General features: G+C 36.4%; 1 protein-coding gene across 1 annotated transcript; it reads right to left on the bottom strand.

The window, feature by feature from the left end:
- Positions 1 to 5,942: 5,942 nt before the first annotated feature.
- On the bottom strand, positions 5,943 to 15,453 carry LOC134825723 (ras-related protein ORAB-1-like). Its single transcript, XM_063837933.1, has 7 exons — positions 15,399 to 15,453; positions 15,117 to 15,189; positions 12,496 to 12,543; positions 11,046 to 11,189; positions 8,192 to 8,323; positions 7,721 to 7,824; positions 5,943 to 7,346 (listed from the first exon to the last, which is right to left on the bottom strand). Exons 1-7 carry the CDS (start codon positions 15,416 to 15,418, stop codon positions 7,253 to 7,255), a joined length of 615 nt encoding a protein of 204 aa, XP_063694003.1. The 5' UTR covers positions 15,419 to 15,453; the 3' UTR covers positions 5,943 to 7,252.
- Positions 15,454 to 15,770: the final 317 nt, after the last annotated feature.

The following is a 15,770-nucleotide window of genomic DNA, read 5'->3' as shown; positions in this document are numbered from 1 at the left end:
ATAACAATCTCGCTCAAATTCTTATCTTTAATCTCCTCTTTTAATTATATACATCCCGTCCAGTTTTCGAGATCCATCCACCTACTTGATCTGATCAGAGGAAATAAAATAACAAAATATCGCAAAGGCCAATTTTGATTATTCTGCAAATAAAGGTTATATACTGCAAATTAATGATATAGTCATAGTCCAAACTCTGGTTGCTTTAAGAAGAGCACAAATACCCAGAAAACCTTACTACCGGCTTGCGGGCTCGTTAGACTTAAAGGTGCTCTTTTTTAAACAGCCGGTTTGAGCTTGCGCGCAACATTAAGTACACTGGTTACCCCAGTCTATAATGTTCATAAACATTATACTTATAGAGATTCGGCGGAATGACAGGCTGAGCGCCGCCCAGTAAGTACACTGGTTGCACAATGCACGCCCCTGACGTATGACACAATTCAGTCAATCAGAGGTCAGGAATCCGCAAAGTTAAAGTTATAAACTTTTGATCGGCCCAAAATAAGACTTTTTGGGATAACTCAAAACCTACGTTGTCCCAAACTTTAGTTTCACGAGACGAAGATTTTGGTGAAAACCGGAGGTCGATATTTAGTTTATTTACGGAGATAGACCCTAGGCCTAGCCGGTAGGGTTTCCTGTGGACTATCCTTTTCATTTTATCATTTTGTTCATTAAGTACTGAACTCAAATTAGAAACATTGCATTATTTTGTAATAGATTATAAACTTACCAACTGATAAATTACTGGTTTAATAAATATAATACTACTAGTACTACTAGTTAGTTATAATTTAGTCCCAATAATTTAAAAAATCAAATGTTTAACTTTACAATCTTTAATAAAATGAATATAATTATAAGTTAATAGGTAAATAGTTTTTTCCGAAGATACAATATTAGTTTCCGCTAACAGTAACCCTTACACTAACAGCCATTACCCGTTCAATTGTTTATTGGTTCACCTTTTTTGTCTGCAGAATGTTTTCATTTAAAAAAGAATTCAATATTCCTAGTAATATCAAACGTCCCAATCCTTTGGGAAATCGCCAGTGTCACGCCTAGCTGACTTCGTTCCTGTAATTGTATCCATAGCATGTCGTGCATTCCCACAGTCAACATAGTCTATATATCCGGATTTTACATATATATATGTAAAATCCGGATTGGAGTATTATTTATGAGTCGCATTGTTGTAATGTATTCTGGGTAAAATTATCTTTATCCCGGTTGTTGCGACAAGTAAAAATGCTCTTATTAGGGAAAGGAGATTACTCGACGTTTCAATGTAACTACATCGTATTCATGATCTCAAATTATTTGTTATATAGTAGTGTTGAAAGTATTAAAAATACTTTAAAAAAGTAGTTGGGAAAGTGGCCGAAAACCTTGATTTAAAGTTACAGCTGACCCTGGGGTTACAATTACAAATTAGCCCACTGAGAGGCATCATAGTTGCACGTGTCCTCAACATCTAATACGTTGCAGGCCACTTTTCGCGCGCGAAGCGAGCGCCGCCGTGTATCAAGAATCAGCTAGTGGCGTAACTGTGAACTGGTAGTGGTATAAACGTTGCATGCGTTGGCTGTTGCAGCGCCATACCACTACCAGGTTGATATGCAAGTAAGTAATAAGTATTGTAATTTATTTAGCTTTTTTTCGATAGAAGACACCATACAAATTTGAACACCGCACGGTATGGGCAACTGATAACAAAACATTTATAATTAGTTTTAAATCGAATTAAAATGTAAAAATAAAAACATAACGGTAAAATATTGATAATATAAATGATACAATTTTGAAATTGCCCGATGTTAAATAAGTTTTAAATTTAATATACTGATCCACGGTCTAGAACTCGGTTTATGAGATCAATGATCAAATAAGAACAAAATATGTGCATGCAGAATTAATTGTTACCTGGCACGCCAGTCCCTGTGAGCTTACCTGAGGACCCCAGGCTATTATGTTTATCACAGTGCTGGCAAGCACGACCGGTGCATTTATTGTGGGTATACTATGTACCCCCTTTACTATTATACCCCCTTTACTATTATACCCCCTTTGGTACACGTTACAAGCCTCTTTCGTGCACGCGAAGCGTACTGCACTCCGGCCGGAGGCGTTTTTCAGGCATTAAGACTCATCGGAAGTCGTTCAGCAGATTTATTTTTAGTTCAAAACATTCTAATTTGATGTCAAAGATGACAGGAATAAAAAATAGTTATGTTGAGATTTTTAAGAAATTTGCATAAAATACTCGCCAGCACTGTTATACGAAATTCGGTAAAAAACCCAAAATCGCCATATTCAGGTGCCTTAAAAACCATGTTAAAATTGAGTTAGAGATCTGAAATTTTTCAGGGCGTTTAGACGTTGACCAAATCGACTGCAAAAAAAGTTTCAGGTTTCAGGAGCATCGGGAAGTGGGTTTTCTAGAACCCCTGTTTTACGATAGATTGTCGTGATACATATATACATATATATATATATTCAGGGATAGACGCTTTGCCAGTCAATTGTAGCCTGTATTTAATTGTCCATAGATTTAAAAGTATAAAAGATACAGCCATTTCCGACCACAGGTCTTGCAAATAATTGTTTATACTTTAGTTTACATTGTATACAAAAATTATATGACGTCATAAACACCCCTTGATGACGTCATCAAGTTAACCGTTTTTAAAACTTGATTTTTGACAAAGTAATAACTTTTAAAATTAATTTTAAACCATTAAGGAGTAATTTTATTCAAAATCTGAGGAAATTTTCACCTTAGATAATTGTTCAAGCATTCTGAAAATCTACCGGAAAGTTTTTCTAGCTTGCTCCTTCATAAAGATATTCGTCATTGAAGTTTGTGCTTTTTTGAAGAATTATTTTATAAAAACGTCAATTTTGCGATTTAGTATTCTCTGGTGTTGGGCCATGCCTTGGGTTGTGGAGCTCAGTTCTGCTTCCTATAGGTATAAATTGTGTCATAGGCTAGTTTTAAAGTTGAAAATCGAAAAGTTGCACACGTTGGGACACGCCCAAATTGATAGAAAATCGCTAAAATCACTGAAAATTGCTGTTTTCGTCATTTTCTGTCAACTTTAGAGTGCCGTTGTGATTACAGTTCTTCTTAAAATACTTTGAAACTTTGCATGCTTATCAAACTATATATAAAACAATTACATGCAAAAATTTACGGCGATTCAATATTGGATGCGCACGCAACGTCTGCTCAAAGTTTGCACGTGCGAAAGGTGAGAATTTTGCTCATTCGTGATTTCCAACAAATTCTGCTTTGCCACGACAGTTTAGTGTCATTATATATGAATTTAATGCCAACTTGAATGAGTATTAAGTGGCATATTCAGTCAGTGATCGACCGATATGCTTCCCTAAACACAAGGAAATGTTTTTAAAGGATAGATTTCGAAATCGTTGAAACTTCCTCCTTATTAATGAAGATATCAGTTTATATTTCGACTTTATAAAGTACCCTGACATTATAATCAAAAAGAGATGATATTTTACCAAAACCCATAATCATGGGTAGAGTGGACCGCTGTCAGTGTCTCTCTTTCCCAAACAAAAGGAAATGATATTACTTTGATTGACCGTTCTCAAATGCAAAATGATACCGAGAATGAAATCGGTCGCTCGCTTTTCCCATTCATTTACAATTGTAATAGATTAAGAAAAACTACCCAAATGCAGCTGTACTCGGCAATGAAGATTCAATAAACTTCAGCTAATTCAATAAGTAATACTAATAACTACCACCCTTACCCGAAATACTAGGTATCGACCCGAACGCAACCCAAAGAGATTTTTACAGCATCTGATTGATGTAATCAATCGAAACTTATTACAATTCGTAAGCCGTGAATGAATGGGAAAAGCGAGCGACCGATTTCATTCTCGGTATCATTTTGCATTTGAGAACGGTCAATCAAAGTAATATCATTTCCTTTTGTTTGGGAAAGAGAGACACTGACAGCGGTCCACTCTACCCATGATTATGGGTTTTGGTAAAATTAACATATACGAATAAAGATTTGGCGGAATTACAGGCTGAGCGCGGCCCAGTAACTGTGAGCGTGCGCGGCGCTCTTTTAATTCAAGCTTCCTATACTGTATACTGTATACGTGAGAGAAGCGAGCAATAGATTAGCAATAAGCAAGCTATAATATGGTGAAATAAATCGCACATTGACAGTTGACACTAGCGCGCGATACTTTGAAAAAATTAATTTAGACAAGTAACATCCGTCAATAAGATACCAGCTCAAACCGATGTTTATGTAGTCATTATCAATTATGCATTGATAGACTTAATACTTAACACTTATTTGTAGTGATCATAATGCATAAGGGGTCGTTAACATATTACGCAATCAGCTGAGTAAGGGGGGTTTCCAACCCGACTATATAATAGTTTGACCATTGTTAATGGTCTGGCCCGGCGCGCGCTACTTCGTAGCACTTGCCATCGTAACATTTCGAGAAGAAAGCGGCGTGCGCTACTTCGAAGAAATTTAGACGAGTAACATCCTTCAATATGATGTATATAATAATAGTAAGTAGTAATAGTATGTATATAATAATAGTAAGTAGTTTGAAAAGTGCTTGGCCGGGTATCATACATGATAACAATGATTTCGATTTCGGCTCATCATCAATCATGATCAGTGTACCATGAAACGTTAAAAATGAAGGGGTTCTGCAGGCCATAATTTCTTGACGGATGTTACTCGTCTAAATTTCTTCGAATTAGCGCGCGCCGCTTTCTTCCCGATGGCACGTCATGCTACGAAGTAGCGCGCGCCGGGCCAGATCATTAACAATGGTCAACATGATTTCGTAATATTGCTGTCAGGAGAGGGGGCTGGGTCTTGATTAGGGGTCGTTCACATATTACGTAATCAGCCGAGGGGGGGGGGGGGGGGTTTTCAAACCTTGATTACGTAATATAGGGGGGGGGGGGGTTCGGTCTTGATTACGGTGCATTACGGAGGGGGTGGGGGTAAAAATTGCCAAAATATTGATTACGTAATATGTGAACGACCCCTTACTACGGTTAATTACGGAGGGGGGGGGGGGGGGGGGGTAAAATTACTAAAATACTTCCAGTTCCAACTTCGTAATCGTAGCACAAAGATTTTATGTATATAATTTGTGCTGGCCGAAATTTGTAGGTTTATAACCTACCAGGACGCGCGCCGAGTTGGACTCGTCGACGGTCCAATATATGGAACAGATATTTTACGAGTATCACCCGTTAAGCCGAAATTAGCGCTAAAAACCATCCTACAGTCGGCTTGGAGGACTTCGCCGCTAACTATCATTCTTACTTTGCCATTCGCATCGAAGACTAGATCGTTGCTCCGTTAATTCGCATAGCAACGATCTAGTCTGGAAGTGTTGACATCGTCAATCAAACAGTCGGCACGCGTGGCTCAGTGCTCACTACCTATTACTCTATTACTACCCTGGTCATTATGAGCCGAAAATATTTTTTCCATTTCTTGGCCCTCCCCTCGAGTGTCGAGTTTTCCCTTACCTGGGGACCTCCGGCTATTATATTTATGTTCATAAGCAGCCTGTCATTCCGCCGAATCTGATATGATCATATCAGATTCGGCGGAATGACAGGCTGAGCGCAGCACAGTAAGTTTTTCCTGAAAATTCATGATAAGGGGTCGTTCACATATTTCGTAATCATGTGTAAAACTGATTACGGAGGACCTAAAATTGACAACCTAATATGTGAACGACCCCTACATCATGTGGATGATCCTTCGGGATCTTGAATAGACGGGAAGGTTGTTGACATAATGTGGATTATCCAGTCCTTTAATTATGATTTCTATGAGAGCTTTATAGTCCGAGAATATCAAAGATAATTTCATTCTGGAGAGTTTATTGAGTGTAGACAATGAAACACATTTTAAACTTCACATAACGAATTGATAGACAAAGTTAATTATCGAGCCAAGGTATTATTATAAAATTTTGATCAACACACTCGCACAGAACATTAAAACAAACAAATTTAACATTCTAACCAAGTAATTAATTAATCCAATTAGACTAATTAATCAATCTTGTAACAAAGCCCCAGGTTCGCCTATAATTACCACCTTATAACAAGGGCAGGCAGGACATATTCAGTCTGACTGACAAGTTTATGTCAATTCTATACGAGCAATTAATAAGTAATTCATAGCATCTTATCATGGTTAATTGTCGGCAATTAGAAAATCGCCTGGAAGTTTCCACCCTGAGGTCTGACAGGAGGCGTGAAAATATGGTGAGGCAAAGTTAAAGTTAAGCTTATATCTACTAAAAACCCATGATTAACATACATAATATTCGTCAAGAATGAAAACAAATCATTAATATATGGCGTAGTATAATGTTTCTGAATATTACTTATTTTAAATTCATTTTATAGGGGGGCTCTCTATACAACTTTTCACAAAATTAGGAGTATGATATATTACACTCAACTTCTGGCAAAGTTAAGACAAAAATAAAATTGATGACTCGGTAATATTGTTGGTATCAAGGCGAAATACTTGCTTAAAATACTTCAACACTTTTACGGTAATAAAAAAGGAGCTTACAATAATTACGATAACTAATTGGGGTATCATCATCAAGGGTGCATGGGGGTCCCTGGCGACCCATATACCTATAAAGAGTTTATAATTATCCGCATAGAGAACAGTAATAGAGATTTAACAAATGTTAATATCAGAAATATTAGTCCCAGCCCGATTACTCGCAGGTTTGCTAAGCGCATAACATGCAATGAACGAATAGCTTCAGTTGGCATGAATTGGGCTCACACTGGATTCCAGGCAAAGATGTTCGAAGGTTGCTCAAAAATCTGGCAGGAGGAATTTGATTTTGTAAGATCTCGGTTTCTTCTATCCAATAAACTAAACTTTAGACTCGGGTAAATGGGCTGCCTATACGACCACCAGTACCCTCAAAGTGCTTCACAAGGGGGAACATTTGGTTATAATCCAACTAAACATGACTCGTATTGTTAATAAGAACTCTAAAGGGGGGGGGGGGGGGGGGGGGGGGGGGGGGGCGGTATTGGAGAATTTGCTCTCATCATGAGTAACAGCAATTCTCTACAAAATGTAATCTTAAGAGTCGCGTTACTATGGTCACGTGACACGTGGGTTGGACACGTGACTGCCTCCTCAACCAGTGAGGGTAACTCCGCAATATCTTCTGTCTCCTAGCAACACCCAGGACCGCTCTGTACTGGTTTCGATTGATCGTTTATTGTGACGGTATTTTGACCAGTCGAGGCGCTCACTGGAGGTCCCACCCTGAATTTAAAGGAACATTTAGCCGACCATTCACTGTTGGAAAATGTTTGTCGTCTAGACAGAAATAATATCGTAAGTTTTAATGCCATGTAAGGCAGATTATGATAAATATAAATTTCTCGGCCAGGCCAGTTAATCATAAACGTATTTACAACAGGAACAGCTTAGTACACACGTTTAGCCTATTTCATATTCAATAACATGATGAATTTACTCGTCTGCGTCCTACCAATAAAAATTCAACAAATTCGTAAGTTATACGGGCTGAATTTGGATTGAAGAATATGCATAGAATGAATAGTCATATGTAGTAAATAGTATGGGATACATACAATAAACAAATTTTTGGTAATTGTAGCAGCATATTAGCAAACCTGTTTTTGATTTCAGATGCCATCGTAAGGAAAGCACTTTCAACATTCGTGGCGTCTTTTGCTGAAGTTTCTAAAAACGGTATCTCAAGCTGATCGGCGTATTCCTGAAAATTATCATTTAAAATAAAATATGCAACGTGGCATATCGACGCGGGGGTGCCCGGTGCATGTGCATGTGGCATGTAATATGTATCCCCTGTATTTCGTAAACCATATATCAGAAACAGTAGACCTATTTCAGCGGAGAACTGACACGTCAGAGTACACTTACTGTATCAGAGTATCATATAACATTCAAGAATAAAATTCCCAATTCCCAATTCCCAATTGGGAATTAACATAAGGAAGCAGGCAGCAGCTCAATGAAACATAATTTGTTGTCTGTAGATCACCATTAGGTATATTACACTGCGAAGAAGCAAAATCGCTTTATATATACAGAGAAACTGCAAAAAACAAAAAGTCACGTACCTTAGCTGTTGTGTAATCGACGACCTTTTTGGGCGTAAGATCGCATTTGTTGCCAACGAGCAGTTTATTAACACCATCACATGCGTACCTGTCAATCTCTTGCAGCCACTGTTTCACGTTGTTAAACGTCTCCTGCAAAGAAGGTGATCAAAAATGAGCCGATTTGAGGGGTTCATTACATTTAGTGAAATGCAACTTCAGGGACACTAAATTTAGAATTATCATGAGGTGATCTGTGTCAGGTAACGATAACATGTACGGGTATAAGTTGCGCGCGCTTCCATTACGTACGCATTGTGAACGCCTCTCGGGCAGCACTTTGTATAGAAAATCGTTCATTTTCTGCTAGTACTTTGGCGTATGTTGCGGATATGTCCCGCTCACGCGACATTTTCGCTGCTAAAAACTGTACTTCCGGGAACAAGACTGGTCGGCCTGACAGTCAAATTACTTAGACCAGCTGTCAGCGTGAGAAGGTCACGGTACAATGACCATACGAAAGGTCGGTGACACACTTATAGCTTTAATAACCATTTAATTACAAATATACAGTCATATTTTTCGTAAAATCACGACAGGCCACAATTCATGACTGTCAAGTTAATGGATACTAAATTAATTGAAGAGATGATATTTAACGTATACAGTATGCTGTAGAACGATTAAGTATTCATAGAATAATTTGACAGCGTGAAAATTCAATAATAATGTAACATTTCCTCTTCTAAAGAGGGCCCTATGATGTACACATAGTTTTTAAAATAGTAATTTAAACGCTATTTTAGTGCTTAAAATTTGTTTCAAAAATTATAGCTTGTTACCAGTGTTTTGCACACAAATGTTCTTGTAATCGTACACAAGAACTCTTAGATAACTCCATCTTCTCAATAACCACTAAACTTAAGCCACGTTACTTATTAAAAACTCGTTATAAACACTTCTTTAACCACTCTCCGAAATCCTTAACTTCCCCAAATTTTATTAACCCCATACTGTGAAATATTACATAAAACACCCTTTAGTTTATGAAAGATACGTTCAACCCTAACTTTGATTTGGAACTTGACTTCGTAACAGTTGTAAGAAATTGGTATTTTTGCTAAAATAGCTTTGGTCGAGCATGCAGTATACTATTAATACACAATCCACCGTCGGTAAGTATCAAGCACATTTCACCGTAATTGACATTTACAAACAGTTCCTAGAATAGATTGATGTGAAAATTTACCGTGACTGTGAAATAGTACACGTCATAAAGTATTACATGAATGCGGCATGTAATATGAGACCAGGTCTCGATACAAGTAATGGCATTCGAATGGAATGATCTAATACTTTTCAGCGTGACTTTAAGATTGAGCAACGACAAAATATAAGGGAAGGCATGCAATAATCGCTGGGAGGGGATCTTGGATATTTGACATTGCCCTTCAGGGTTATTAATGATTATCATAAGTCTGTTTTATTACTTGTGTGGCACGTGTTTTTAAACTTTTACATAGAGCTGTGAGAGCCAGTATTAGTTTTATATGATCTCTATTTTTAGCTGTGTCTCACACGTGATGGTGGAAGAGGCGCACAATGTTTTGATCACTATTAGTTAAAAATATCAATTAGCCTTACATTGGACACTTTCCAAAGAATTTAACACACAGTGTAGGCTAAAGAAAAACAATTTCACATTATAGGAGTAACTCCTAAGGAGTTAGGAAGAAGTTACATTTTTTAACTACATACCGGGGCCGGGGTCACAAGAGACTGTTACTTATCTCAAGTTACAAACAGATTAATTTAGATGGCGTGAAATATTCGTTGTGATAAGTCTTCTTAGAGATAAGAAAATTAGAGTAAAAAATATCGACAACGTTTTGGTCTTTACATTTCTGAGAATTTTTAAATCACATACAATTCCACAGCTTACTTTCCTACATAACGTGAACGGCCGAGCGATATTTTAAATAAATGTCACGATCTACAAATGCGTCGTATCAATTTATTAACAGTTAACCTGCTAAAAGATATAATAAATATTCAACATATTCTACACGGTTATAGACAATCTTGGATATTTGAATTGCTCTTCAGGGTTATTAATGATTATTATAAGTGTTCTTTATTACTTGTGTGTTTTTAAAATTTTTACATAGAGCTGTGAGAGCCAGTATTAGTTTTATATCTCTATTTTTAGCTGTGTCTCACACGTGATAGTGGTAAGTGGAAGAGGCGCACAATGTAGATGTTTTGATCATTTCTAGTTTAAAATATCAATTAGCCTTACATTGGACAATTTATTAACAGTTAACAATCGATTGCCTAATTATTTAACTTGATTATAACTAATGGACAATGTCAATACTACAAAGTTAAATATGGTATGAGGTATCAAATTATTTAACTTTAACATAGTACCAGAGGTTTTTATTTCTCGAATATAATTTAGTCACTGTTCTGATGTGCGAAACAACTTACACTGTAGTTTCATTGTTAAAATATGTATTCAAACCACATATTTACCGCACATTATGCAATTAGATTGAGTAATGTGTTAACAGACTTGGATATCTGCCAGGATATGTCACAACTCTCACGACATTTCCGAATATATTATCTAATTGACCGATGTCATTATGTGACGTGTCAAACAACAGTGAGTCACTGTGTAGTCAAAACATATAATCGTTTACATTAACAATAACATTCCAAACTCGCTGTCATAATATAGCTTAGGAATGTAGATCGTAAATTTTCGGAGGCCGAACAGAAGAATAAGCCAGGGCCCGGTTTGTTTTCTTAAAAACATGTGCGTGACTCAACAGAATTACGTAATATATACTAGAAGCCACACGGGACAAACCTTATCAGTGACGTCATATACGATGATAATGCCATGTGCTCCCCTGTAATAAGAGGAAGTAATAGTTCTGAACCTTTCCTGACCAGCTGTATCCCAAATCTGAAGCTTTATCGTCTTACCATCCTGCTCTATCGTCCTTATTTTCTGTTGAACAGTTAGAGGTTAATTGGGAATTAATTAGAGGTTAATTGGGAATTAATTAGAGGTTGATTTTGGGAATTAATTAGAGGTTAATTGGATGTTAATTGATCAGAAAAGAATGTTATAAAATAGTCTACAAATTACGATAAAAGCTCTAGCTTGAGCTATGTTGTATGTAGTATGTGTAACTTTGTCTAAAGAAGCAACAAGTCTACCAATAGATGTTTACACACACATAGTGGAGAACAATAAAGCGATGAAACAGATACAGAATATTAGCACATTAGATTGAGGGCATATCTATATTGGGAAGGTTGCTATTCTACCATACCGAATAGAGGGTGAGCAATTTCTTATAACTTTTGAGTCGGGGTTGGAAAAATTTTTCTGGAAATTTCTATGTAACCCTCCCCATGGCCAGGGTTTCCTCGGAAATTGAAAACTAAGACACACATACAACCACTACCTAAATAAAAACATTATCTCAAGATATTACATTATCTCAAGATTTCTATTCCATAGATACTGATCTGAAAATTTCATCACTCCTCGACACTTGAGTTATCAATTAAATAAGGTTTTTCATCATACTGTTCGAGCTGTTTAGAGTTTAGTAGATTGTGGAGTCGAGAAAATTCAGAGAATTTTGATCAGAGATTGGGTATATCTTTAAATTAAAGTAGTCAAATATAATGAAACGTAGACCATTTAATCAAATCATGCTCTACAGAATCATTCTTGTTATCTTGTTTTTAAACACGCCCCAAAATTGCCACAGAATCGAATTTGACAATTATGTGTTGCTTTGATCTACAATATGAATCTGGGGACGGATTGAGACCCCACTTAATTATATAAGTTTCTGTGGTAAGGTGGCCCCACAGTTTATATCCACCAGATATTGCTCCATCTTCCTAAATGTGCAATATGTATTTACGTCAGGTACGGCAGAGTATAAATACTAATTTTTTTCTTTTTTTTCTTCAAAAATAGGGTCAGGCCCTGGAGATAAAGTTGATTGATTCTTAATCACTTAGTCAGATCCTAGCTCTAGTCTCCAATCTAGTTTATTTGTTATTTTGGGAAAGGAAATGGCTGCGGTAAATCGGGGTTTGCGGTAAATCGGGGTTTGCGGTAAATCGGGGCGTGATATATAAAGATATAATCTGGGTTTTACTGCACCAGTTTTGACACGTAGAATTGGACGTTTTAAGGAGTTGCTGATTAGTTAAACGCTGTCACGTGTCAGAATATATATGAAACCCCTCCCTATTATATTATCTAGAACAAGTAAATCAAGAAAACTTACAAAATCAACTCCAATAGTACTGATATAACTTTCTGTGTATGTATCGTCCTGAAAGAGTAAGATTAATAAAACCACGAATACATTATTTAATGTAAATGTGAACGCTTGTGTTTGGTCAACAGGGTGTCAACTTATATACATAAATTAATAATTTATAAAATTTCGGCGACACATTTTTATTTTAACCGTTAGTTAGTGTCTCTCATTGCTGTGGCAGATCGGGCAGATAGGAAGAAAGATCAAAGTAGTCATATTAAGTGCGTGACTCACATTATTCTTAAAATGTATCCGGACTCTACATAAACGACTTGATTAATTCTACTGCGACATTCTCTGGTGATTATATGTGACTACACTGTGACGTCATATAACTACACTGTGACGTCATATAACTACGTGGCCGTGGCCACATCCTATAAGGTAAGGGAACAAGTACACGTGGTTATAACACGTGACAGCTCTATTACATCAGATATCCAACATTATTATCATCGATGTACTGCCTCCCCAGGGTGATAATAGCAGTGAATATATAAATACACTGGAGAAGGAGGAGTGTATTAACACATCCGAAAATGTGTACAAGTGTAGTGTTACATTATCATATGAGAGTAATCGTCACCATTATGAGAATTCATCATGTGGTTACTGGTTATTGTTTCTCTGCCATTTGGTGCACAATGAATTGTGTGCTGCGCTACCATATGGTCACTAATAGAATTGTACCTTTTGAAAAAAACTAAACTCAATCCACGTTTAAACTTCAACTAATTGCGCTACAATGTTCCATACTCCCAATTGTTGAGAGTGTGGATGCAAAGGACGAGCTCGTGCCATGCTAGGACGTTAATTATGGTGCACAGTATTGTTAACTTATGATTAACGAAATAGATAGAATTACAGCTTATTTTTATAGTTTTATAGGAATTGACAATTTATTATTCAATGCTGTTTCTGGTCTCACCAAATTGTTTCATAATACAGATTTAACACAGGTATTGTCCAGGTCAGATGAGCTTCGTTTACTTCGGAATCTGAAGTCAACTTACGTTCTTTTGTTCCCCTCAAATCAAAAGAGAGTTTTTCCAAAAGCCCCATTTTATCCTTTCAGTGGTACCCAAGTGAAAGGTCGCAAATTCACTAATTCTTATGGAAACGAGTTATTAAATTAATTATCGTGTGGTAACTTTATTAAAAATGTGTTCTGGATGGACAATCGCACGTTGACAAAGCGAATCGTTTAAAATATATCGTACAGCGAGCAGATTGGTGTGCATATTTTGCACAATACAGACAGTTTGAATTGTGGTTGGATTGTTGGCATTGTTTTATTATGTCACAGTATGAATAATCTTCAGTATGAATTATATTCAATTCAATGATAAAAGTATCCTACGAAAGACGTGTGGGTGTCGTTTGATTGCTTTACAATATGAGCCAAATCATGCTATTCTCTGTACATAAGGAAGGCAGTACACAATTAGGTTATAGGTTACAGTTAGTTTATAGGTTACAGTACACAGTTAGGTTATAGGTGGTACAACTACCAAAGACCGAGTAAGCTATGGACAAGTACACGGATGTTTGATATGTTTACACTATATTATAAAGCTATAATATCATAAAGCTATGTTATAAAGCTATGTTATAAATCATATTCACTATTCAGGGATAATTCAGGTTTGTGTATGTGTTTTACTTTCTTTAGAATTAATGAGAGCACAATGTGCTAAGTACGGTAGGGGAAGGAGAGAGTAGAAACGAGAGATTATTATGGCCATCTTGCCATAGCATTAAACTACCATTTCTTGGGTAAATGGACCCCCGCACTTCTGTCTCTCTTCTTAATACCACATGCTTCAACTAATAATAAGATTAGGGTAATTCGAGCCCAGAAATGTTGTTCAAAATTTCTGTGCTCAAAGTGCAGTGGGTCAACCCTAATCCTAGCTTACATTGCATTGTACCACCACAGTCCACAGCTCAGGAACGTAAACAATTTGTAGCAGGGTGTACAGGAATAGAACATTTTGAGGCAGGATGACACAATATCCATAATATGTTCATTTCGTAACTTGTCTAAGTTTCAACAGCTATTTTCTTGAAGGATTGTGGTTTTGATAGGATATGATGCATGTTTGTTTTGACAAGATAGGTCAGTATTGTGTGTTGAGCGGACAATCTCAGTCACACATCAAATCAAACAAGGTCTGTATGACCATATTCAATGGCTAACTCAACATGACACATCCTGACTGACTTATTACTTTATTTCACTGGGCTGCGAGCCAGGGATGAGCCAGAGTTGACATGTCTCAATAAACTGGTCATTGGTTCTGCATCTGGGCTGATTTTGCGATGTCGAATAGAAAATTATACACTGGTAAGCAGCAGCTGATCATAGGGTAAAATACACAGAAACGTCCTGTCCATCTTCTAGATCTTAGGATAATTAATATTTTCTTTCAGCGAATTGTCTAGATACCACTTCATGGCGACTGGATAAGTTTTGCAAAGAATACATTTTCTTAAATTTAGTTTTGATTCAATCACATCATAAATTAAACTACTTAAAAACGGCCAACGAATCAGCCTAGAAGGTAAAAAACTTAAATACTTACCGCAAATCTAAGAAGCAGGCAAGATTTACCAACACCAGAGTCTCCTATCAATAATAACTTAAAAAGATAATCACTGAAAAAGAAATAGGTTAGTAAATTAATTTTAAAACAATACCTACCTTCATGGCAAATCAATAAAAGATACCCATTGATCAGTAGCAATTAGAAAATTAACATAATATTATGTGGGTACAATTGTCCAATACAAGTCCTCAGGACCTCAAGTGTGATTTGGGCATAAAATGTAATGAAAACGGTGCCATATAAGAGTAAAGTACTTACTATTCAGGACTCATAGACATCTTGCCACTTGGGACCTCTAGTGGCTAAATAAGAGATAACATTAGGAAATCAATAAAAATCAATAAAATCAATTAATAAAATCATAATCGACAAATCTGTACAATACATGGTATGTTTGAATACAATTTTGTAATAATGGGAGAAGTAATCTCGTCGAAAGTTTTCTACATACATTTTACAGTTTCGACCTATAAATTAGAGCTACCGTGATATTGGTGGAATTGTATACAGTTTACAAATGTAAAGTTAAATGACAGTATAACTATTTGATCACATAAAACTTCTAGATAAAACTAGATAAAACTCAATTTGATGTAAGGTTTTTATGCTGAATAGAAATAGTGAAAATTT

The sequence above is a fragment of the Bolinopsis microptera genome, unplaced genomic scaffold (genome assembly GCF_026151205.1).
Source record: "Bolinopsis microptera isolate Bmic1 unplaced genomic scaffold, MBARI_Bmic_1.0 sca38, whole genome shotgun sequence".
Taxonomy (NCBI): Eukaryota; Metazoa; Ctenophora; class Tentaculata; order Lobata; family Bolinopsidae; genus Bolinopsis; species Bolinopsis microptera.
The sequence above is the reverse complement of the archived record's forward strand: the minus strand, read 5'-3'. Positions and strand labels throughout refer to the sequence as shown.

What these genes read in the sequence shown, in the direction of transcription:
- LOC134825723 (XM_063837933.1), bottom strand. Translation starts at nt 15,418, where the DNA reads ATGTCTATGAGTCCTGAATA. An exon ending in GCCTGCTTCTTAGATTTGCG is followed by an intron (nt 12,544 to 15,116) that starts GTAAGTATTTAA and finishes TTACTCTTTCAG; the next exon opens with GACGATACATACACAGAAAG. An exon ending in GCATCTGAAATCAAAAACAG is followed by an intron (nt 7,347 to 7,720) that starts GTTTGCTAATAT and finishes CTTTAAATTCAG; the next exon opens with GGTGGGACCTCCAGTGAGCG.